General features: G+C 39.1%; 1 protein-coding gene across 3 annotated transcripts in view; it reads right to left on the minus strand.

The window, feature by feature from the left end:
- Positions 1–25741, minus strand: part of ITPR2 (inositol 1,4,5-trisphosphate receptor type 2) — a 258336-nt gene that overhangs the window by 142015 nt on the left and 90580 nt on the right. For all 3 annotated transcript variants that reach the window (XM_071733154.1, XM_071733153.1, XM_071733155.1), the window contains 8 exons: positions 14049–14242; positions 12369–12501; positions 11385–11442; positions 9606–9771; positions 7428–7601; positions 2708–2797; positions 2422–2547; positions 1086–1208 (listed from right to left, as the gene is read on the minus strand). In XM_071733154.1, the coding sequence (XP_071589255.1) occupies positions 1086–1208; positions 2422–2547; positions 2708–2797; positions 7428–7601; positions 9606–9771; positions 11385–11442; positions 12369–12501; positions 14049–14242 (1064 nt within the window). The remainder of the gene's footprint in view (positions 1–1085; positions 1209–2421; positions 2548–2707; positions 2798–7427; positions 7602–9605; positions 9772–11384; positions 11443–12368; positions 12502–14048; positions 14243–25741) is intronic.

Raw genomic sequence — 25741 nt, forward strand, 5'->3', positions numbered from 1 at the left:
ATTCATCTCACTCACCATCAAATAAATTGGCATTGAGGCAACCAAGTAAGTATCTCAGCTACCTCTAGCTCCCTCTGTGGTTGACAGAGGCAGGCATTTCCAGTGGGCAAATCAGGCATATGCAGTCTCACTACTCTCTGAGAGATTATCTCATTCCACATGAAGCAGAGGGAGTTTAAGGCTATGTTTCTTTCAGTGGGGAGCACAGTACAAGAGGAACAGATCTACAGCAAGACAGGGATGATGCTGAGGACCCAGCATCCATACTTCAGGCATTCTTGGGGCTTTTGCTCCAAACTTGCTCTAGTGTGGTCTTTGGACTAAAGGATAAGGTGGAGTCTGGGCACTAGTACCTGCTGTGTACCTCACTGTCTTCCAAAAAAATAAGCATAGATAAAAACTAACAGAAAAAAGGCTTCCTAATTTACACAGGCCAGAGATCTACAATATGAATACTCATACTCTTTCTAATAAAAGCATGTTTTGCCCAGTAGACCTGCCATTGAACAAGGTGTCATTCTATATGACTACATCTGTAAAGAAACATATATGTATATGTGTGTATATATATATATATATACACACACACACAAAGGAACTATAACAGAGGTTTATTGCAAAGACTAAATAAAAGATTGATTTTTTAGATTAGTTCAATTAAATGGAAGCATCATCAAGAGAAATGTATGGCTTGTTACACAAGCTTCATGGCAGCATTCTTACAGCATCTTCTACCTTGACTTTTAGTCCATCTGTGAGTGAGTTAGGGTGAATAAGATTAGAGTCAAGCTAAACATGATGTTATGATGTGACACATGTTAATAGATACTTCCATGAAACCCCACAGGTAATATTGTTTTCCTTTTTTAAAATGGCAGCATTAAAACAATGGCATAAAAGACAGGAGAGAGGAGAGATGAGACAGTAGAGAGAAGAGATGACAGTAAGGGACAAAAGACAAGGACAGAGATGAGAAGACAGAGAGGGCAGAATTTAATTAAACTATTTATTTAGCACATCATTTTCCAGCAAGCTCAGATCTCCTTCCAGTTATAATAATATTCTCCTTCATTTGAAATACTTACCCCTGGAGTTAAGAACAAGTTGAGATTTTTGTGAAGGAGAACTTGATTCTGAGGATTTCCTCTACAAAAATTCTGAAGAAACGTGTGAGCTAAATTCATTACTTCATTCATTTTTTCATCAATCTGCAGCAAGATAAAGCAAACAAAATCAGCTGGGTGTACCTAAACATACTTGTTAAAACCACACAACATGAAGTCAGCCAGGAACAAACTAACTCTCTTGAGCCTATAGGGCAGAAATTCTCCCTCTGGCAAAAGCAATTGATCTGGTTTCTTTCAGAGTCCATTACTGGCTGTACTTTCCTCTGAATTGACTTGACCACAGGGAGTCACAGGTAAGAGCACAAACTCAAGTAAGATTTTGCCATGCATGGTTATAATTTCCTAGTTTTAAAAAGCGTGAAGTAGTTGATTTTCAAAAAAAGCTTTCTATCCTGCTCTGATTTTAAGCTTTTGAAAAGATTCAGCTTTTATAACAGATTTATTTGTGAATGTGTGTGTACAGCTACACTAATATCCCTGTTCATAAAGATACTCCCACACAAATATATGTCTAATTTGATCCCCATTTTATATTCCTCTCATATAGCACTCTAACTATGGTTTGATGAACCACCTAAATGGACAAGCATTATTTTACTGCAGACAGCTGAACCCAGTGTCTGTATCGTAACACTGGTGTGTAACACAGAAAAATGTAGCCCAGAAGAGGTTTTATCTCCTCTCAGTGCTTCCTATAAAATCTTAAACACATTTAAAAATGTGTTCTTTAAAAGGCTATCTAGATCATCTAGTTCTATGCTCAATGCCACTAAACCAGTACAAAATCACATTATCATATGAAAAACTTCTAAGTGGGACTAAGTTAGAGGCTTCTAGCATGAAAACAAAGAAATTATTTCAGATTTGATCCTTGAAAGCTTTTTGTCCATCTCATGGATCTAGGACAGCACTCACAGCAGTACCCAACAGTGGAATTTAGATACCCTGCCAGGAGCTCCATTAAATCAATACTCCTTACTGTTTAGTGACTGCAGACCTAAAGTTTGCCTATTTTAGGGTTGTGGTAATATTGCAGTGACATCAAGGTACCTGAGGCCATAAGCAAGAAGTTCATAATAAAACTTGTTCTGTGCATGCAGACATAGTTAAATTAGGCCCTAACACATTATTCTTAATAATTCTTAAATCATAGAAAATGGCATCATCATTTAATGTTTGTGATATAGTTCCCCGAATAAGGTAAAAAAAAATTATTCACATTGTTTCTTGGGCCTCTTGAGGCCTTTTCCCTTACTGAGTTCATGTTCTTTACCACTCAAATAATAAGCATAACCTTTTCATAGGGTATCTGCAGAAGGTCCAGGACTACCAGGTGTGCGCCCATATTTTTCAGCAATCGCTGTTGTTGATTCCGACACTTTTTATTCTGAACACAAAGTTTGCTGAGTCGAATCAAAATCTGTAAGTACATAAACAAATAAATAAACATGCAAGCAAGCAAAGCACCAGTCATGTCACAAAAAACCAAACAAAAATATATTATTTCAAAGTAATTACTAAATTGATTTACAAACAATTTACAAAACAATTTACAAAAATTTCTTAGCAGATACACCAACCTCTTTAACAATATTGTAGTTATTGCTTTTATTGCTGTCTATCTGGGGTTTTTTTGTCCCGTCCTGTATTGGGCTCAAAATATTTGACTCCTGTAACAAAGAACACAAAACAAGTGGAGAACTATTGCAGTTTCCTCATGAACCAACTATGTTTAATAACAGTGAGTGAAGTATTATGACAGCTCATAAGGAACAGATATAACACAGATAATAAAGAAAAAGATTAATTTAATCTTTATCCACTGGTCCAGTGCCTAAAAAAGATTCACATTCAAGTCCTTCCTTTGTTTTAAGCTTTCAACATGATTTGAGGCAATTACTCTATATCTTCATGCTTCTGATCCTCCTAAAAAAAGAGTATGTTCTTAAATCACAGACTAGATGTCCCAGGAAATTTAGACACTTTGAGAAAAGTGACAGTAAGTGTATTTTGATAGCCACCACTTGTTCCAAAAAATCTCAAATACAGCTGGAAAGATTAAGAAGGCTGTATATGTGAACATTAAAAATTCTGAAAAAAGATCTCAAGATGATCTCTGTAGTTGAGATAAGTAGGGTGGAGTTCTCAGCAATACAAAGTGGCACACATGGAAATTAGAAATATTCCTCCCATGAAGAAGACAGTTCTGTCCTTATCTCTGGATGATTCAGGAAAGGATTTAAAAACAAATCAGAACCTTATGTTAAACTGCAGCATCCAGTCATGACACCATATGCTCTGGGCCTTGGCTGTTAGAAAGCCCCAGCTGGGTATGATAAAAAAGAGAAATCAAGTCAGCAACTTGCCACCCACACACCTTCCTGTGCATATCTCAATTAAAACAAAGAACATCTACACAAATACTGCCACTCAGAAAACTGGCAGTGTTGGGTTATATTCTGCTATCAGCTATGGTAAGCTTCTCGGAGCTGGAAACACAAAGAACTGAAAAATTGGATTTTGGATGCTGAAATTATTAAGCAGGTACGAAAGTTGTATCAGATCTCAAGACTGCCTTACCCTATAACCACAAGGAGGTAAACTAACGTAATATCAGAAAAAAAGAAACAAGTGAGTGCACTTCCGAGTTTCACTGTGTTCGCAAACTTCCTGCTCTTTTTGTAGGAAAACTTCCTACTGTTTTTTCCTACTACTAAAACACAAAAGTGCACACCAGTCTAAATGTTTATACTTCTTGAAACCTCTCTTTGAACTCTCCTAAGCTGATGGTGAAGATGAGGAGTTCTGTACATCTCATCTGATCTTAATTTCCAGAGGGCCAAGAGCAGCTGTACCATTTGCCCATGGAAGCTGCTTATTAACAGCGTCAGCACTGCTGTTCAGTGTGGTCATGTTGATCTATACAAGAACAGTGGATTTTTATTTGTTTAGGTTTCTTAGTATGCATCCTATTTTCTCTCCAGCTGTTTGAATCAATACTTCAGAAGATATTTCAGGCTCTTTGCTATAATTAACTACCCTCCTCTGTTCTGGGACTGTGGGTTAACCAAGATTAATTTACCTGTTACTTTTCTCAGCATTCTTCTTCAATCAAAGTAGCTTTATAATCCATGTGAACTATATGTCTTATCTGGAAGTGCTGATCAGCTTTAAACCACTGAATCTACCCTTTCTCTTAGCAAAATAAAAATCTGTTTATTGAACCCATAAGGGTATGCCAGGGATGCAGCTATCAGGAGATAATCACACCACTGGGATACCAGACACTCTCAGTTGCATATCTTGCCTCATTATGCCCCATGATAGAGATTCTCTGTCACACTTTTCCATAGGGAATGGGGAGTCATAGAGATGGAACTGAAAAAGGTTCTCGTCTGAGTACTCCAACTTGCAGGAAATGGTACTTTCTGAAAAAAAGACTACTTCTTCTATTCATAAAATTCTCAGGGTATCACTCTGCATAAGCCTTGGGACCCCTTCTTTCTAGCTGTCCCCCTCCCCCCAAAAATGGAGGCCCAGATTCCAGCACTCATCCTGAGCTGAAATAGTCTCACCCCATCACTGGAATAGCCTTGCTCATCTCAGCAGGACAGCCACACAGGACACTGGTCAGGGCCATGTTGGCACAGGCCTCTCCTCCACAGGCTGATTATTTACTTACCAGGCCAGTGAGGAGCACTCAGGGGTAGTGAGATGTTTCATTCCACATTCTCAGCCTGTACAGTATGTTTTGGGAGATGTTTGTTGAAACATTCCCAGTATCAAAGCAAACTGTCACAGAGCAGGAGGAGGAGAGCAAGTGAACACCAGTCATTTAAGGGTTTAACACCAGTCATTTAAGGGTTTAACACCAGCTGAAAGTATATACCCCATGAAACCATGCTCAACTTTCTCAGTGGATGTTGAAGGTGAGAAGCTCTATAAATGTCACCACACTGTATTCCTGAGAGTCCTTTCACTGAGACTGCCTATGTCTCCTGCTCAGATCTGTGTTTCTGGTGCTACAACACTAGTGCATCCTCTAGTGACAGCATAATAAAGATCACATTTTCTGTAGTCTGTGGTATCTGTACAGACTCATAACACCCCTGCTAGAGATAAGCACATAAATAGGCTTTATCTGCCTTTCCCTTCTCAAGCAAGGCTTAGTTGAGATCGGTTTCAGCATTTTTTCCTAAGCTTACATGGTGTCTAATTTATATCTGACCTAAACCCAAGCACTCTTTCCTATAATTCTGATCTCCAGTTCCTGCATGGGTATAAAATTTGTTGGTTTCTTCCTGAGGACAACTCTGGATACTTTACTTAGAAGAACATGACTCATGGGTTTTTCTAGAAATCCCATTTCTGGAGTTGTGTGGCTGGAAAAAAACAAAAAAAATTGTCTCTAGCACTGCCAGGATGACAGAAAGGTGGAAACAATCTCCCAGAAAGACTCAAAGCTGACAGTCAAAAACACATTGATTTTTTAAAGATTTTAATGTCAATCTTGCAATGTGCTTTGGTGAGGAGAGAAAATTTGACTTAATGTAAGACTATTCTGTAACGTAATTTTGACACTTGTGGGTACTTTAACATTGTTTGGGAAAAATTAAGCACAGGCAAATGAAGCATATTCCCTCAAGACCTAGAGGTTCATCCAGCTCAGTACTGAATACCCATCATCCATTCCAAGAAAGCACGGGATCTCACAGGGATGTTTACCATGCCTGAAGCAGCCACCTGCTTCTCATATTGTAGATTATGACCAGCACCTCACCTCTTATGCTTGACTTAAGGTATCTAAGAGAGTACTCACTATCTAAAGTAGTTTTACCAGGAAAAAACATTTCCTGGCTTTAAAAAAATAATTTAACAGGGGTAAAAAAAAAATGGACAAGATTCTGAGCTATTTTAACCAGGTGCAACTCTCATGGAATTACCACCAGATGATCTAACCAGTTGTGCAGGTTACATATTATTGTTCTGATACAATACTCTCTCAGATCTGCCAGAGATAATATTGTGCATCTACTGAAGCACTGCTAATCCATACAGACCCATGGATGCTCACGGGAAAAAAACCCAAAAAAACTGAAAATACACCATTTAGTGATGCTTGTTTCAAGCATATGGTTTTATCCCCTTTGCCTGGAGTTTCTTTGCTATCAGGATTATTCAGAGGAATGAAAAGGATGTTATATACATTTTTAAAATGTATTATAACTAAAAATATTTACACATATCCTGCTGCAATTCTGCATCCTGTTTCTCCACTTCTTTTCCATGCATTAAATGCATAAAGTAACATTTTCTTCCCTACTTGAGCTATGCTTGAGGAAAGAAAGTAGGAAATCCCACATAACTCAAGCTCATGAAGTCCAGTTTTGACATCACTAAATTCAGCAGCTTCCTACTAAGCTCCCCCTGGTGGCTTCCTTGCCCATTTTCTTGCCACCAGTGAAGACCCTACCATGGAAGAGAATAAGGAAAGTGCTGTGTCAGAAATGACAGTTGTTCATCTCTTCTCACTTCCTATGACAAAAATGGAAAAGTGGGAATAAATACTGGTGGGAAAGGCTGCTCTATCCACTGTTGTGCCACAAACCTCAACCAGAGCAGCTCCTGCAACACTCTGCAGTGCGTCAAAGACATACTGGAGTTAGGTTACATGAGTACCTCAGCTTTTACTGAAAAACTAAATTAAAAAAAAAAAAGAAATCAATTAAATTAAAAAAAATAACCAGGTCTTCGTGGATCCAGATTCGCATTCTAAAGTTTCTCAAGTAACAGTTTATCCTGAGTGTGGGGTATGACAGGGGTTAAAAAACCCTAAACCCTAGTTTGCCTACAAAATCTCAATAATCTTAGGTAAGTCTTATGTTTGATGGTGAGTGAAATCACTTGCAATGTTTGAAAATATGAGTTTGTGCTCCTCTCCCCTGGCTGCAGCAACAGATACTGTTTAGTCCTTCTTTCTTCCATTGAGTCAACACAACTGCCAACATCTGATCCTTAGATCACTTCCTTGGCCACAGAGTGATGCCATACACTGTGTCTTGATCACTAGCCAGAAAGGAAGGCAACTCTGTGACATACGAATGCAGTCACTGAAAGCAGACAGAAAGAGTCTCAAATAAAAGAGGTTTTTATTTCCTATTCTATCAATTCCTACAGGTTGACCAGAAACTGCACGTTCTTGCTTCGCTACTTTGATTAACCAGATCACAGCTCTGCAGTTGTTCATTAAGCTACCTATCAATACTGAAGCAATACTAACAGCAAAGACTTTAAACCCACCTCTATTGGCTCCTCTCCCCCTTTGGTTTGATTGTCACCCGCCTCTCCACTCTCATAATTGCTGGTTTTCTCAACCCACAGTTCTGATTTTTCTACAGTCAGGCGTAGCTGATCAAGATCAGCCTTGATTTGCTTGTAGTTATCAACATCTTGATTAGACACCAGCAACTGAACCTGGAAATACAGAAAATTGTGAAGCTATTGAAGCAGAAGCACCAGCACTTATCCCTGGGTAATTTGCTTGACAGTCTCCATCCTAAGCCCCTGTTTTCATGTGCTTTATGTAACCTTCCCTATGAAATTGAAACAGAGCACACGCAGCTTTTTAGCCCCCTTTCATCAAGAAACCTTGATGAAAGTCAGAGACTGTAGCTGCCCAAAAGAAGGACAGCTATAATATTTACAATATCCTATTGCCTTTTTTAATTCACTGTGAAACATTTTCAGCACAAGCACAGATACATGAGGTCTTGTGTTCTATGCAGTTAGCTCTGGTTCACTGGTTGTGATTCTCCTGGTACTAAAACAATTCATTTATATGGCATTAAAGCAATTCAGTTAGAAACAGCTTATGCTATCAGCACAGTACTTCACAATAAAAAGAATTATATGCCAAGGAATCAGGAAGTCAGAATGGCCAGCAACATTAATGATCATTTAAATCACTGAAAATGATTTAAGACAATGATTTAAATAATTGAAAAATAACAGATTTTAACACTGTTGGGCCATCTTAGAAGAACTTGCTTGAATATAGCTCACAAACTGACATTCAGGTTCATGTAATTTCCCAGCATGATAGTAGTTGCCTCTAAGTAAGATTAATCTCACTTTTTCTTCTTTTTACTGCTCAAATTATCTTGTTTTTTTTTCCCACAGTTATTTGTAGCTCTTGATTTAGCATGATTTACAAATTTACTTTCTTTTTAATGCTCTTTGCTCTACCAAGACTATTAATGAAAATAATATTTAAAAAAATTAACAGCAATCTTTACAGTAAATCAATAAGCACTATTAAGAAATCACACTTATGTAAAAGATTAAGGTCATATGGCAGATAAGAACAGTGATAGGGCCATTCTTTTTTTAAAAACAATCACTTCATGAAGGGAAATATTTGCCACTTTGTAATATAAAGGTTTCATCGTCTTCTCTCTTAGCTTGGTAAAATCATTTTATTTTACTTATTGAGTGCTGCTTACACTCAAGACAGTCATATTCCATGTTCTCTACAGTCTTCTTTGTTTATTTGTCAATTAGCCTTTTCCATCCTTGACAAAAACATGTACGAAAACTCAGTCCTTGTGTACCCAGGAATAACAGCTATTTATGCAATAACCAGCATGGCCTAACAGTTGTGGTGGGAGGCCTTTGTGCTGCACTGCAAAAAAATATTTAACAAAACCTTTCCAGGTCTTTATCATTCATCTGTTTTCAAAAAAAAAAAAGAGAAACCTCTGTATCTTACATAACGGTGAGGCAACACGCTATCAAAACCCCTGAAATAACCATCACGTGGTCTTATCAACGTAAGTTATATAGGGTTACGTAACAGAGATGGCTCTGTCATCCAGCCCCATGACATCAGATCTCCCCATCCTAATCCACTGACACATGGAGCCTGCACATGCACCATTATCAAGCAGAATGAATAAAAGCTCAGAACAAGTTCTGGCTCTGTGACCCTCTTCCTGTTATTTGGCGCATCTGTACCACGCAGTGGAGCACCATGCAGACACCTGAATCAGAACTAGAAACACCACACGAGCAACAAGAGAGCTTCATACCCAGCCCAAGTACCCCTGAAAACAGAAAAGACTTATTGCTGACAGCAGTACACTGCTTGCAGAACACGAGCTGCTAACTCTGTCTCTGAGGGATCACTACATCCTCTCTCACTGAGAGACGCGTGTGTCCCAGCTGTCACCACTCACCTACGTTTTTAGTAATGGATGCAATGTCAAAAATAACTGTTTTGTGGATGCACAACTATAATACATGCTAGCACATGTGGTCAACTCTAATGAAGAAAAAAAAAAAAGCAACCCTCTGCTGAATCTTGACCTCCTAGCAAGTAACACTGTCATGCCAGAAACAGCAATTTAGGTAAGCAAAGCAGCCTTTGGAAAGGCTGGCCCTGCAGCCCATTTCCTGGAGTAATGCTGTGCCCAGCCATACCTGTTTAAATGCTTGGAGAACTTCTGCTCTCTGGCTGAAGTGCTTAAACAGCAGGTGCAGAGCACCTGAGAGCAAAGGAGGGTAGTCATGCATGATGAGGTGAATAAGGACCCGTAAAAACGTTCTGCCCCCTTCATCATCAAGCTGAACTGCATTCTTCTCCTTTCTGCAAATGAAAGGGGGGGGGGGGGGAAGGACCAAAAAAAAGAAGATAAATAAGGGAAAAAAAAAAAAAAGCTTTTGACATAAATATACCTGTACACACAATCTTCATTTGAGAGAGCTCTTAAAAACAAATCAAATACACCACAGGACAGAAACTATAAACATCACTTTAACATATTTTATAAGGACTTTGATCCTGCAGTTATATACTGTTGCAGTAATCTTGCAGCTGAATGGACACTACAGCACAAAAGTACACATGGAAAGTGTCAAATACTTTGTTTAAAATCTATACTGCAAAAACATTTATTTATGTCTTGGATAAGTCATCTCCAATCCAAATAAAATCAAGCAAACAGCACTGCATCAAGAGATTAATTTGGCCCTTTACTTTTCACTCCTTCTCTTTTCAGCTGCTATTAAAATTTCATTTAAGAAAAATGAGCCCCAAAATAGTAAGAATTGCCAAAAGCATCATATTTCTGGAATCATAATCTGGAACGGCAGAAAGCAGATTTACACTTAACATATCAAAGCAGAAATAATGTTTCCGAGAAACCATTCAGTCTCTCTGTTCATTTTAAAGATGCAGATGCCAAGGGCTGTGTGTTGTTTTACATTATGGGAGTTCAGGGAGAAGACTGGAGGCATTGCTTGTGCTAGTAAAGATTGAAAATGCGTAAGGGACTGAGAGAAGAAAGATCAGAGTGCTCCTATTGCAGATCCTTCTCTGTAGCTCCAAGAAAAACTTTAAAAGTCTACGGCTTTGACTAAGTGGAATTAATTTTTACTAGTATAATTGCAATTATACCCATAAAATGAAACAAATACAGTGATAATAGTAATAGCTCTCCAGTGTGAATTTTTTGATGTTGTTGTTCACAGTGCAGCAGAAACAATTCTAAAAGTCTGCAAGTATAACTGGTGATTTACACACATGTGGTGGTGCAGAGAATCATGGCAAGTGGTCCACACTTGATTTGAGGAGCCATATGAAAGAGATTATAATTGACATAATTTTCTAAGTAAGTTCAAGCACAAGGTGCCATGACAACAGGTCATGTGCTCTGTAAGAAATACTGAAGGTCAACAGCAATCTACTGAATCAAGAATTTTGGGGCTATAGCCATAAGGTACACCAGAAGAAAGTATTTCTTTAAAAGCACCCATGTGAGGCATTATAAAATAAATGAATAATCAATGTGTTTTGGCCCAATAGAGCTGTACACCAGTCCCCAGCTGCCTTTGGGAATACAACAAAAAAACTTCCTACCAGCTCTCTTACAACTAAGACTGTGGCCATTTCCAATCCCACAGCCATCCATACCAATCGTAGAATAATGGAACAGCCAGGGCTGGAAGGGACCTTAAAGATCATCTATTTCCACCTCCCCTGTACGGGCAGGGATATCACACACTAGATGAGGTTGCTCAAATTGTTTGATATTTTGCAACCCAGGCCTTTTCTGGCATATTTGTAGAAGTTATCTGATCAGATGCAGCCAAAGGAAGAGAAAGGGGTATGAAAGTAAGCACAGACTAAAGAGAGATTGCCCATGAGAAGCATTAGCATGAACAGATATATACAGAGAGGTAAAACTTCATAGGATATACCTGCCAGCAAACATGGTTTCAGCCTGAGCTGCAATTTCATCTATGTCAGGAACAATTGCTGAGAGAAAAAAAAATTAAAAAAAAAAACAAAACCCAGCGGTCATTATTTAATCTAAACAGCAAAATGGAACTCTGTTCCTCTTTTAAAGTAGGTGTTACCAAGTAAAGGTCTAACAACACATTCCTCAACTAGGCAAAATTCAAGAGTAGCAGGGAAGAAACAGGGTATGTGGCAGAGTTAAACTGTGTATTACTGTTTTTAATTTTCATATCTGTGTATTACTGTATTACTATTACAGAGGAAAAGGCAAACTCTAGTGATGCACCAGAGTCCCATGGTGCTAGGAGCTGTACAAACCACCACCACCGACCCACAAAAGTCACAGAATATGAAATGTTTACATTTTCTGTTAACCCCTACTAAACAAATAAATGAACTTTAGAATACCATAAACCAAATAATTTACCACACTGTGATTTTGCTTTAGAACAGCTTTAATACTACTTCAGAATTTAGTACTCCTTAGTTGCCCTTCTGTTATACAGCAGCTCCAGTTAAAGCAATTCCCCCATACTTGCAGGTGACCACACAGAGAGCAGCCTTTTGAGCCCTTCTGTGTGTATGGGAAGTCTCCCTGGAAAGCCACTCCATTCCTATACCAGATTCACCTCATTTAAATCTGTCCTTGTCCCACCCCAACCATTTTTTCATGATCTACCCTCCACTATGTCTCTCATCATACAGTGTTTTTGGAAAAGTACAAATAAGAGAACAAATTGTCATCATGGGACAAAGACATCACATTTTTGCTAGAGGACGACAGGACAGCAAAAGTGTTATTTTTATGGTATTTCTTAAAATTTTCATTTTTTCACAAGCTTTTCAAATTTAAGCAGGATGCATCTTTCTCGTGTAGTTGAGTTCATTGTTTGCAGTAGTCTACATAAAATCATTTTACATTGCAATACAATAGCAACATTTACCTGTGGCAGTCCCTGGTGTGTCAGCTGGGGAAGTTGTAGAGGAATCAACATTTTCATTATTTTCCCCAAACTCTCGCTTATAGATGGACAGCATGTAGGATATTCTATAGTCCAGTCTAACACTGAGAATAAACTACAAGAAAAAAGTTTGAATAAGACTTTTCTTCTGCCATTTGGTAACACGGATTTCCAAAGGAGAGTCTTTAAGTTGTTTAGGACACTACTTGATAGAATCCCTTGGGAAGTAGTTCTGAAGGGTCTAAGATTCCAGGAAGGCTGGATGCCCAGGTGGCCAAGAGGGCCAATGGCATCCTGACCTGTATCAGGAACAGTGTGACTAACAGGTCCAGGGAGGTTTTCTTACCCCTGCACTTGGCCTTGGTGAGGCTGCACCTCAAGTACCATCTTCAGTTTTGGGCCCCTCACTGCAGAAAGGACATTGAGCTATTAGAGCATGTCCAAAGGGCAATGAAGCTGATGAAGGGTTTGGAGCATATGTCTTACTAGGAGCAGCTGAGGGAACAGGGCTTGTTTAGCCTAGAGAATGGGAGGCTGAGAGGAGACCTTATCACTCTCTGCAACTACCATAGAGGAGGTTGTAAAGAGGTGAGGATTGGTCTCTTCAGTGTAGTTACAAGTGATAGGACAAGAGGTAATGGCCTCAAGTTGTGCCAAGGGAGGTTTAGTTTTGATGTTAGGGAATAATTTCTTCACCAAAAGGGTTATCAGGCAGTGGAATAAGCTGCCCAGGGCAGTGGTGGAGTCACCATCCCTGGAGGTATTTCAGAGTCACACAGACATATTACTTAAGGATATGGCTTAGCTAAGGCCTTGTCAGTGTTAGATCAATGGTTGGATTCGATGATCCTGAAGGTTTTTTTCCAGCCAAGGTAATTCTGTGATTCTGCCAGTACTGAAGATACAGCAACAATTGATAGTCTTCCAGAAGACAAGTAATTAAAGTGATCTAAATAATTTATTAGCAGTCAGAACAAACTGAATCCTTCAAAAGTGACAATGGTACCAGCAGATCCACAGGATTTCTAGAAAACACTGAAACATTCCTTCAGGACATAAGCATTGTAGGAACTGGGATTTGATATAAAGAACAAATGTGTGCCACTTCACTTACTAATAGCACAATGTGAAAAATATGTCTCAGGAGGCATACAAGTGTCATAGAGCTCATAATTTCAGCTGGGAGAAAATCATAGCAGCCCACAGACTATTCTCAGTATAACAATGGAAATCCGAAATTATTTCAAAAGTGCATGGCCTTGCATGACTTCAATGGGTCTAGGTCCAATTCTGCCCTTCAGTTAAACAGTGAAGTCAAGTAAGCTGTCCCAGTGTAAGATGAGTGCTAAGGGGACTGGAAACTGGCATATAATCTTCAGAAAATACTAGTGAGGCAGATTAAAGGACAGGTTCTGCCTTTTCAGAGTTATAGTGACAGAGTTCCTACAGCATCTAGTTCCTTCAAAAATGAAGTAGGTGTAACACAGTGAGGACAACTGTACAGTTTTTCACACAGAAGAGTATTCTTCCTCATGCTAAAGTGTTATTTTTACAATGAACAGCCCAAAGAACAGTAAGACTGTAGGTGACAGAATTTGCCACTATGTGAATAAGTAAAAAACTGAAATGATTGCTATGTAATAGTCTACCAATCATTATTACCTGCAAAATCTCTATGATTTTCAATTTGGTGTCCATTACAATCACATCTTCACTGTCTGAGGTGCTGGCTTGCTTGCCTGGGTGAATGCTTGGCTGTACATCAGGGACACTGATGGGAAATATAGATCCTCTGCTCAGTACCATTTGGGTCATCATCTCTCCTACACCATGGATGGTTCTCATAACATTGTTTCCTATGCAAATAAGCACAAATACAGACATATTTGCCATCAGTAAAGCTTGTTTGAAGAAGTATTTATCACACACACAACCATGTCATCAAACCCCTCTGAAGTCTTAACAGGCACATTGAAAAATGAGTCTTCAATTTCTGATCAAAACTAAGGAGAAGGAATTAATCAAGTTACCCAATGGTTTAGAGACAAATTTTTTACACTGATTTTCCAAGAGATAATTTCTTACAGGTCAACAGATGGAAAAGATGCCAAATTATTTCCACAGCTCTGTTAAGCATGTTTAAAAAAATCATACAAAGTAGAGTGAAAGAAATCTTACTAGTCCAGCTAATCCATTCCTTTGTCTGAAGGCATATTATCTACATCTATGATAATTTTTGAAAGAGGTTTGTTTAACTTGTTTTTAAGAATATTTAAGTGTTGCATATCCCACATTATACAGCATCCCTGGGCAAGCAATTCCAGTACTTGACCATGTTTACTAGAAAACTTCTATGGGCATTTCATTTATATCATCTGTTGCTGCAGTTTGTGTTCTTGCTATGTAGATGCATGGGAGGGATTAATTTTCCATGTCTACTCCTACCAGTTTCTGCACCATGACAACTGGACATATTATATGTGCTTGAAGGTAAGGTTGCTTCTGGCCCTGCAGAAGCTGGAAGGAGACTATCTAAGTATATTATATGTCACAGTAAAAGTTTGAAGATTTGAGGCTGAGCAAGTCTGACCATTCTCTCTACGTGGCTCAAATGAAAGGCTACATACCAAAGCCAACTAACACAGCCCAGCAACAATATCCCTTGGAAAAAAAAAACAAAAACAAAAAACAAAACCAGGAGAATGTCAGGCCCTGAAGACCATCCTGAAGGTCAACTGGTATCTGTAATCACAGTGCCCTTCTGAAGTTGTACCAGGGGGGAAAATTATTTCACACTCATGTGACAAAATTTACCCAGTCTATTTGCAACGGTAGCTATCACTGATGCCAGTTCAGAAAATCTACCATGAAATACCATCTGTTCCTGCAAGTTATACTCCACTTTCTTTGTAGTGAATTTTGATATGAAAAGCATCTCAGTGAATCAATGACTATCTTCTTCCAAAGGTGGGAAGAAGAAAGAACAAGAGTGTCATGCAGTTTACTTTCTTGCTAATCTTAAGGAAGAGAATCATTGCATCCTTTAATGTCAAGACTTAAACTACACCGAAGGCAAACGAACAGAAGAAATGTAGCTTTGGTAAGGTCAGCCTGAATAGTTCTTGTATGTCTTTTGGTACACTTTAATCACCATGCAGCCAACAAGTTTTACTCACACCAAAGAGACCCTCTTCCTAGATAATCTGCTGTAAAAAGTCAAAGCTATATTTTATTTTGTTAGCAATATCCTCCTCTTATGCCCTTCTTTCTTCAATACATAGAGCTCAAGTATTGCATGCAGGGAAGGAGGATGCCCGCACCCCTGACTTTAAAAGGAAAATACACAAAGAATTTCCTTTTTCAAAGTGAATGAGGCAGATTAGTGTCATGTTTGAGGTCCCATTCAGCATCTGGTGTGCAATCACTCTGAATTAGTCTTTTAAAAATAATACTTCAAGTCCCTAAAAAGGAGGGGAAAAATTTATTCCTGAATTTTCATGGTGGCAGAAAAAAAAGAGCTAGAAATAAAACTAAGGCCTAGGTCCTCACATTAAGCAGGCACAAAATGTTCTTCTAACTGCTTACACCAACAGAAAGCAAATTAAATAATTCCAAATGCTCTTCTTGCTGCAAAATGAAAATGGTACAAATAATGTTGCATGAATATCTCTCTCTCTCCTTCTCCCAGCTGCCTTTCTCCCAATGTATTACACATCTATTTGCACTGGCCATCATTGGACCCATGGAAAGCTAGAGTACTTGGTGAAGGACCTTCCACCCTTGAAGGAGCTTCAGTTAAGGTGACTTTTTGCATCATCTTAACCTTCAAACTGTGAAATAAATTACCTCATTTGATGACTGATACAGAAAGGGACAACTCTCCCCTGGACACTTCACTGACACTCCCCCAGGACAACAGGCCCCTGCCCAGCAGGCGGTGCCCCTTCAGCACTGTGAATAAACCCCTGGGAGAGGGTGGTTCTGCTCACAGTGCCCTGTGTTTTGCAAGGAAATTTAATCTATAAAGGGGAGCCTGGGTGTAGGAGGCACACAATCTGTAACACATGGTAGCTGGTTAATCTCATGCTTTTCTTGTGCTAAGCCATCAGATGTGTCCACCTTGCTCTTCAACTGGTTTTGGGTATCTCATTATTAGATAAAGGTGATCCAATCAAACATGAGAAACAAACAACAAAAAAAACCAAGCCAACCCATTCAAATGGATTACAAACATCTTGTTTCAGGTCTCCGTGTTGAACATCACTTTCAAAAACTGTGTTTTGATGCTTTTTTGTTTGCATTTGTTTAACGTTATTTTTTTCTGGTTTTGATGTTTTATTATTGCATTTGTTTATCACTGCGGGTTTTTTTTATGTTTCAGGAGCGCATTTGTTTAACACCACTTAAAAAAACTGTGTTTTAATGTTTTTTAATTGCATTTGTTTAACATTACTTTTGAGTTGCCTTTATTGCATTGTGAGATAATAAAAAAAAGTTGCAGAGCAAGGTGGACACCTCTGATGTCTGAGCACAATGAAGGTGTGAGATTAATAGGAGGACCATGGAAAACCAATGGTAAAAGACAGTACAAACCAGTGAGTGGTAACTATGACGATGCTTCCCTGTGGGCAGAAGATAAACCCTCTGCCCACAACACTCCTTTCCTATTGACCTTCAAATGAGTGATCTAAACAGCTAGAAGCAAGAAAGCAAAGGAGGGTTATGGTGGTACTTATTGATGCCACTTTAAAGTCATAGAATCATAGAATATCCAGGTTGGAAGGGACCTCAGGAATCAATTTGATCCAACCTTTCTTTGCAAAAGCACAGACTAGACAAGATGGCCCAGCATTGTGTCCATCTGAGTTTTAGAAGTGTCCAGTGTTGGGGAAAAGTATTTCATTAATGTATTGGAAAGGATTTTAGTGAAAGGTCTACTTAATCCAGTTTCGCACATACAGCTGAAATGGGTAGTGACTCAATACTGCATTTCTGTCAATAACAGTAGTGAGACAAGGTGTCATGAGGAAACTCATCTTGGAAAAGTTTTTAACTAACTGCCTGATGCTGACCTTTATTTTCAATTAGTTTAGAACAGGCTTGGGGAGAACGTTCCAGAGCAGAAATAATGCAGTAACTGAAGCAATTCAAAATAAGATATTTTAACAACCATGGTTTGTAGGGTGCTGATGAAATGTAACCATCTCTTAAGAGCAGACAGCAGTCAACCAGCATATTCATGCACGGCAATGAAGCAGCTGACTGCATCTCAACAATTGCAGAAACTACTCTATCCTTCAGAAAAAAAAAAAAAAAAAAAAGCCATGAGGATCATTCTTGTGAGTGGGCAGTAGCTTCTCTTCCAAAAGATTCCCCAGTAATCTGCACTCATAGGTGCTCATATTATCTGTCCAGCCTTGAAATCTAGACCATGTTAAGCATGGATTTAAATCTGTCACTCACAAACATCAGGGGCCAGCAGCAGTCTTGCTAGTGAGTTGTTTCTTCTTGCTATGCTTTTGTGTTCTTTTGGCTTTAATACAATAACCTCAGCAGGAAAGGGTATAAGTTTCTGAGGTAAGGTATGCAGAAAGGTTATTGCAGCTTATAAAGTGACTGACTGCATGTCAGCTAAGCCTGAAACAATTCAAGATAAAACACACTGGCTCAATAAAAGAGATTTAAGTTCTTAGTACATATGCTCACAATGACTAAAATAACAGAGCTCTGATCTCCCAAGTGCTTCCTGAATACCAATGCCCAAGGGAAAACTAACTTACTGACTCAGGTAGTTAACTGGGCTAAATCAGGAGAGATAGCAAGTAAATGAGAACCCTGAATACTTCCATGTGCACTTTGCTACAGATGAAGGAAGAGAAACCTGAGTTGTGCCTTCATAAAGTGTTGCCACCCTTAACCTGCTGACCTCCATCATTTGTCTTCTCTGAGGTCAAGGTATTAACATTTGTACATGGCTGAGAAGTGTGTCAGGGAGAGAACAGTCCTTGCAATATTGTAAATTGCTGGTGTGTGTAACCAACCACTTCTCTTCTCTCACCAACACACCACTGTGACTGCCCAACAGAGGAAAAGAACACAGGGCAATATCCATGAATCCTCTTCCGTTTTTCCAAATTTCCCTTCCTCTCTCCAATCCTTACTCTCTGCTCCTCCCTCAGCCTAGTCAGGTGGCAAGAACCTTCTGTAAGCAATGGACCCTTTAGAAATACCTCCTGCTGAATGTACAGCCTCACAAGGTTAGCCAGTGGGAGACTGAAATCACTGTACGAGTAAGTGATAATTTACAGGAGGCTGCAGATTGGCAGGCATTGAAAGGAGAGAAAGGAAGATAATACTTGTCATGTTTGCAGACGACAAGTGTGCATCTCCTTTTCATTACTTTTTATTACAGTGATCACAACTTCCTAATGAATATCAGTTTCTGTCACAAAACAGTAGCACATAATCTCCTACCATTTGGCGCGATTGACAACGCAGCGGCCTCCCTGAGAAGAAAGACTTCTCAGAGGAGTCAATTACGGGGAAAAAAATAACAACCACCCAAGTAATCGAAACAGTGTATAATTTGACACTTCATTTTCTACATAAACATATTTTCTTGATAAGTCATTTACTGGTTGTAAAAATTCTAAAAGCAGAATATAAAAGTAAACAACAATCTGCTATGTAATACAGTATGGATGGTAAGTGACAAAATGCCATATTCGGAAAGAAAAACAACTGTCAAATGCAGCTGGCAATTCATGCTTTTCTTCAGATTGTTCCTAGCCATTTGGTATGCAGCATCCTCAGTTTGCTCTCCAGTACCCACAGCATTTTAGGCATTTCATACAGTACAAAAAACTGTGCAGTAGCTGAATGCAAATACACGAGGGACGCCCTCAAAGGCTGGCAGACACCCTTGCAGTGAGTAGCCCTCTACTCCACAGATATCCCCAAGACACCAGAAAGCTGACTTGCAGCCCTGTTGATTTAAAAATTAACTATACACACCTGATCTGGTCCCTTCTTCAGATGGAGAGAGTCTCCTTTTACTAACATTATTTTTCAGTCTTCCTCAACACATATAGAGGAAAGATGGATTCTTGAAACTCAATTTGCAAAATGGCTGAGCCATTTTTAGCTCAAAGTTTTCCATAGTGCTTGTCTCCCTACCAAGAAATGGAAAAAGTTTTCAAAACTTTATTATCTAAACCATTTTAGCACTCAGCAGCTCTCATTAAGGACTGGAGAAGTTGGATGCTCAGTATTTTTTGGAAACTAAGTACCTAAATAGGAGCTGACATATGATGGGTTCTTCAACCAGCAACCTGGTACTAAATGACCAAAAAAGACAAATCCACATGCATCCACTGCTCCAACAACTTTCATTAGCCTGACCATAGAAGCCAAATTAATTCTTTAATATTGCTTATAAAAAAAAGGGGTGGGGGGAGGAGACAAATCAGAGGCCTTGCAAAAATGTGGCATTTAAGTTATAGACATTTCTCTGATGTCATCGAACCGAACCATGCTTTTGACTAGGACACCTCATGGTTCAGCTTCTTCCAAACACTTCCTCTAAAACACATCCCTTCCAATGTAGCAGGACACAAGTCAGACACCATGTATTACCAACATATTTAGCTCCTCCCTGCCATGCCAACTTCTTTCACCACAGCCCTTCAGGCTTCCTTTCCCATCCATAACCCAATGAAGTCTCAAAGTCTTCTGGGTCTATTATCTTTTTCATGGGGCAGTTCTCCTCAGCAACTCTCATTTTTCCCATGAAATCAACTTTTACCAGTTATAACCCTGGTGAGGTAAAACTGGATTTTGCCAGCATGCTGGGGAAGCTTTCAGCTGGTTTCCAAGCTCACTGATGCATTAGGAGATATTGCATGTTGCTGAAAGCCCAAAACTTACTACCATCATCTAGTCAGTTTTCAGCTAAATTGACCTTGTCCCAACCAGTGCCTCAGTGATGGTGCATTCAACCACGTTTTAAGGTAATACTTTAACAGCCAGTCATTTTTCCAATGGCTGTTGAAACAGGAGCTTTAATTAACTCCAAATGGCCTTGACTTTGTGGATTTCAGTGAGACCTATACTATTGCTCCACCACAAGCTTCTTCAAGTCTCAGTGCCATCTTAAAGCATAAAACACTGCCAGTCCTTAGGGATGCTCTGGAAGGGAACCATATGAGCAGCAGTTAAACTAAAAACCTAATGTCAGCTTAAGCTCAAGGTTTCTTTGCTTTTGTTGGTTTGGCTACGTTGCTTCATGCAATTCAATGTTTCCACATGAAAAGTTATAGCCATATTTAAGACAGATAGTAACAACACTTCAGTACCTAAAGGAACACATTTTATTTCAAGCCCCTTAGAGCTATAAATTACTTGCCAGAAGCATTAAGCCTTACAGATCTGTTTGTGAAAAAAGTATTAATTTTTACAGGTATTTTACAGTATTTGCTCATAAAGACTGAAGAACCTACCATAAACAAACCAAAAATCACACTTTATTACTTCATTAAACAATTTTTCATCACTCAATAGCTACCTGACCTCAGATAAGCCTCACAGAAAACACCTAATGCCTGACATTAAGGACAGAAGGTGAGGCCACTTACACGTTTTAAGCAGCCCTTGAAACTAATGGGGTAAAACAAACAATACAAAAAACACCACAATATGCAATGCACATCCATTTGCTATCCACTCCCTGAATTTATCTGGCCACCCCATCCTTCACTTACCTAGGGCATATCCAGAAGCCCTCCCTTTTTACATGCAAGCTCACCACTGCCTGGCCAAAGTGAAAATCCACCTTCTCCTGACATTCTGTAGCTTCTGTTGATGTTACCTATCCTCCAAAACCACAAAGCAGTGTCAAAAATGCAGCCTTCCTGCCATGGACATTAGACAAAGGAAAAATATATGCATGAGCATGCTGGCCTTGAAGGTAAAAAGTACCATGGGAATTAAGCCTTCTAGTTGAGTTACATATATGTAACAGATATCAATTCCTAGAAGAGCAATGGTCTCTGAAATCACATTAAGGTCAGGTCTCATGATAAGGGAAAGAATAAAGAGGAATGCCAAATGGCATTAAACTCCCAGACTGCCCTCCCCTTTGGCCTGACAAAATACTGCACTGTACAGCAGCTGCCTCATGATAGATATCTGTTAATAACACAGATAATTTAACCTAAGGGTTACATCTTTTTTCTCTTGTAACCGTTTTTGGGTTTTGTTTTGGGTTTTTTTTTTTTGTAAACTGCTGGTATAAATTACTGCTCCAATTTGCCAGGCAGCCACTGTCTCATTATCTCTGCTGATCAAAGCATGCCTCAAGAAGCTATTTCAAATTGTTAACTAGACAAAAGAGCAGCTAACAGGCACAGATGCAAGGCTGAGAAACAATTCAATCTTTTCTACCAGCCCTGGATGAAATCTGGTTCCTTTTGGTCACAGAGGACCCACAGGACCAGCAGAAACAGCGGGTCCACCCTTGTTCTCAACCCTGTTCTTGCAGCAGTATCACTACAGGTTCTTCTTAATATGCACCCCTACTTGCATGCAAGAGTGCCAAAAGACAACACTATCTATCTTGTTGCTCAGTTGAAGCCAAGAGACTAAGCAGGATATCAGGATGTATCAAAAGGGCAGAAGATTGGATGAGAGTCCCCTGACATGCTCACTGAGATACAAGTACTCCTTTGCAGAGAGATAGTAGCCCCCCAGTGTGAAAGTCTTCAGAGTGAGGTCCTCCCAGTCTTGACCCCTGCCAGTAGCCCACAGTACCCCAAAGCAGCACAGTATAAAGCAGAAAAACTTGCAGTGGGATGCAGGGGTCGGGCTTTTCATGATACATTTCAAAGAAATGTTCCTCAATCTCAGGACGCCTCTGGGGAGATCTTTAGACCCCCTGCAGAAGGGATATGCCACCAAGCTGAAGCCCCAGACACAATGTGAAGGAGCTGGGATATTTGACTGCAAGTTTGAAGAGGTAAAAGGAGGCATCAGTTGAGCCAGTCAAGAGCATGTGAGAATCACAAAGGCAGGAGCTACTGGAGCTTACATAGGGAGCTTTTAAAACCTGTTTTAAAAAAACACTATGTGTAGCCTTCCTTTGTAGAAATAAAGGGAGCTGAAAGACTGATGTCAGTGGACCCTGGCTTAGGAAAATTGTAGTCATTTATGTAGAGTTCCAGAGGGAAAAATACACTCTGCAGATAACCTATGTTTGTCTCATCAGATCTCAAACTGGTGCACAGCACTGTGAGTTGCATCCCAAGACGTAACACAGCCTAATTTAAAGGATGCATTTCTTTGCATGCCATTACTCTTACTCCCAAACAACATTAACTAAACAGCACTGAGCTGCATGGCAAACGCATAGCTTGCCTGCTAAAACTACCATGTCATTTCATTTTTCAGACCTGACATATGCTGTAGCTCCATGGTTTGACTAAAATCAGCTATTTGAAAGATCAATTGTGCCTAGAGAAAGATGTGCATTTTATTTCACAGAGAATAAATAACAAGTATTGGACAAGGCAGATTGGCGCCTGACTCTGGAATGATACATCAGGGTGCACTTATTAGGAAAGCAATGACTTTACCTTTTAATTAAAACTGCAAGAGATTATAATGTTCCTGAAAGGTGCCAGAATGACAGCATTACTAAATGAAGTCCTCACTTTCTCCTTAAGAAAAAAAATGTCTCTCTAGGATACAGGCTGTATATTTCACAAACCCCACACTTTTTAGAATCTAAAAAGGGGAAAAAAGAAACAGAAAAAAAAGCTTCAAATAACCTCAAAAATCATTCAAAGTTAAAACACTGGAAAAAAAAATTGGCTGCAAGTTTTTCGCATGAATTCATTTTTAGGATGCAATTTAAGTAAGAAGCCTTTTTCCAGGATCCCATCTCATAAATGTTTCTGGACAACTTTCCCCAACCTGTCCTCATCAAATAAGGTCACATCTGAAAACTATGTGCACACTAATTTAATTCTGGTTAAGGTACCTAACAGTGCCATTAAAATCAAGCTTTTTTAAAGGAAGCAAGGCATAACATTACCATAAGGCTCTTTTTAGAAGTTTTGGAGAACCGATATACAGAAGCTAACACAGAACATCCAGGACTACTCTTCAGCCATCAACACGAGTCAAAATTTAAGCACAGGATGGAAAAGGACATCTTGTGGTAAAAGGCTAATTAAGTCTTTGTGCAACTTCCACTAAGCCTAAAAATACACCCCATTTTGCAGATCTGCTTCAACAGTTCAAAACTCATCTTATATCCTTCTTCACTTAGCATGTGGTTTTACTGAATTAAATGGGTCTGTTTAAGAAATTAATATTAGACAGGGAAGAAGAATACAAGATTGTTGGTTGTAAATATGGTGGTTTCAAATTCTGAGGTGCACAACTCCAGGCAGGCTTCCCACAGCCAAGACCCACCTCATTCTTCCCCTCACCATTAATATATTTCTATGCATTCTTAAAATCCTGATTACAGATTCTATGATGTGGAGCAGGTGCCAAACGATAAAGATCCAAGCTCACCAGTTCCCAACAACTCCACATTACAGGAAGCAGATTTTGGAAACTTATGTTGCTACTGACCTGGTACAGATCAATGTCAATAATGTAAAGGCAGTACACTCTGTATGCCCCCAGATTTATTCAGAACTGTGTTTCCCATAATAATCAATACTTTTTAACAAAACTAAAATGTGAGATCTATCATGTAAAATAAGTAGATTCTACCCAAAATTCTTAACTTCTATGGAGCTGCCACCTGGGATCTACTACAGCTGTAGAACAGGAATAACAGGAGTTTTCCACTTGGTCAAAACTCTTCTCAAGTCACTTGTTCTAGACAACTGAAAATCAACTGCATTTCTGAATAGATATAATTATTGACAAAATATTGCTCTTAAATACCCATTTAATATTAATCTAGGTAAATTTACAGTAGAATAGTGATGAAAATTAAAATACACAGAATGAATGCTGGTAATCAGTACTATTTTCCTACATTAGAACTACAGAATCGGGCCCCTAATGCTTGGTAAAATTTTATAACATTTGTTCATACCATTAAACCATCAGTCCCAGGCATCATGGCTGCCTTTCAGTGTTTGTCAAAACTGACTTTCAGAGCTACTCTTCAAAGCTCTAACCTCAGAGTATGAAATATATGTTCTTGCTGAATTAAAGCTAGTAATATTTGTAATAACTGAGTGAATGGATTAAAAAAACATTAAAAACCCACAAAAAACACAACCCCCACAACCTTTATAATCTCCCTAACCTCCAAAACTATTAATTTACTTTTATCCATTCCCAGTAGATACACAAAATCCTGGATCCTGGACAACGTAGATCCAGACTCCACAGGACTTAGGTAACATCAGTACTTTTGCAGTCCAATGTGTCTGGGTAGAAGTGACTGCACAAGATGCTAAGCACAATATAATCAGACCTCTGGTCTTTCCCCTTCCCCCAGAAGATAAAAGTACAAGAACATCATTAAGACACCTGATCCTCTCATACACAGGCCTGTTCCAGCAAGCTTAGTAAAGCAAGGTCACCTTGTCAAATGCAGAGTCAAGCCCAGTCTCAAGTAAGGACTCATCTTTACATCATCTATAGTCCAACACCTACAGAAGCACAGAAGTTCCAGCCTACCACCACGACTCAGAAAACATAAGCACTTTCTGCCTCTTACTGTGGGCTCAAGCACAAATTAATGAAGTCTGAAAAAAATGGACAGTGAAGCAGCCAAATACACTACAGCACAAGAGTAATATAAAAAATGTAATACAATACAGCATTTAGACAGCACAGTCAGTGTCTCTCTCTCTGGTCTCCCTTAAGATGGTAGACATGAATGACAACAGTGTGAGCTACCAAAAAAAAACCTCTCTAAAGAAATGGGCTTTCTAGCCATGTAAAAAAAAACCCAACAAACTAACCCACAGATCATTTCCAGAATATCAGTGGATTGTCAAATCCTGACCTGAACTGTTCCAGTGTTTAAAAGACAAACACATCCACGGAGACAGCTACAGCCAAGAAGGAAGTATAAAGAATCTGCATGAAGGCCACAGCTAACCAAATACACACAAAAAATCACACCTTTGTTCCAAGCTTTTTTTGCAGGGAGAATATGAGACAAAACCAGATGTGTGACAATAGCTCCCAACAAGGCTCCAGTCAACGGCTGAGTGTTACTAATAAGGCTGCTGAGCTTTCATTTGCATGGTGGTGACATTTTCTGCATTCCTTCATAGTCATTTACTTCGGAGTAAATTCACTGATTTGCATGGAACTGCTTT

This window comes from Heliangelus exortis, chromosome 1 (assembly GCF_036169615.1).
Source record: "Heliangelus exortis chromosome 1, bHelExo1.hap1, whole genome shotgun sequence".
NCBI lineage: Eukaryota > Metazoa > Chordata > Aves > Apodiformes > Trochilidae > Heliangelus > Heliangelus exortis.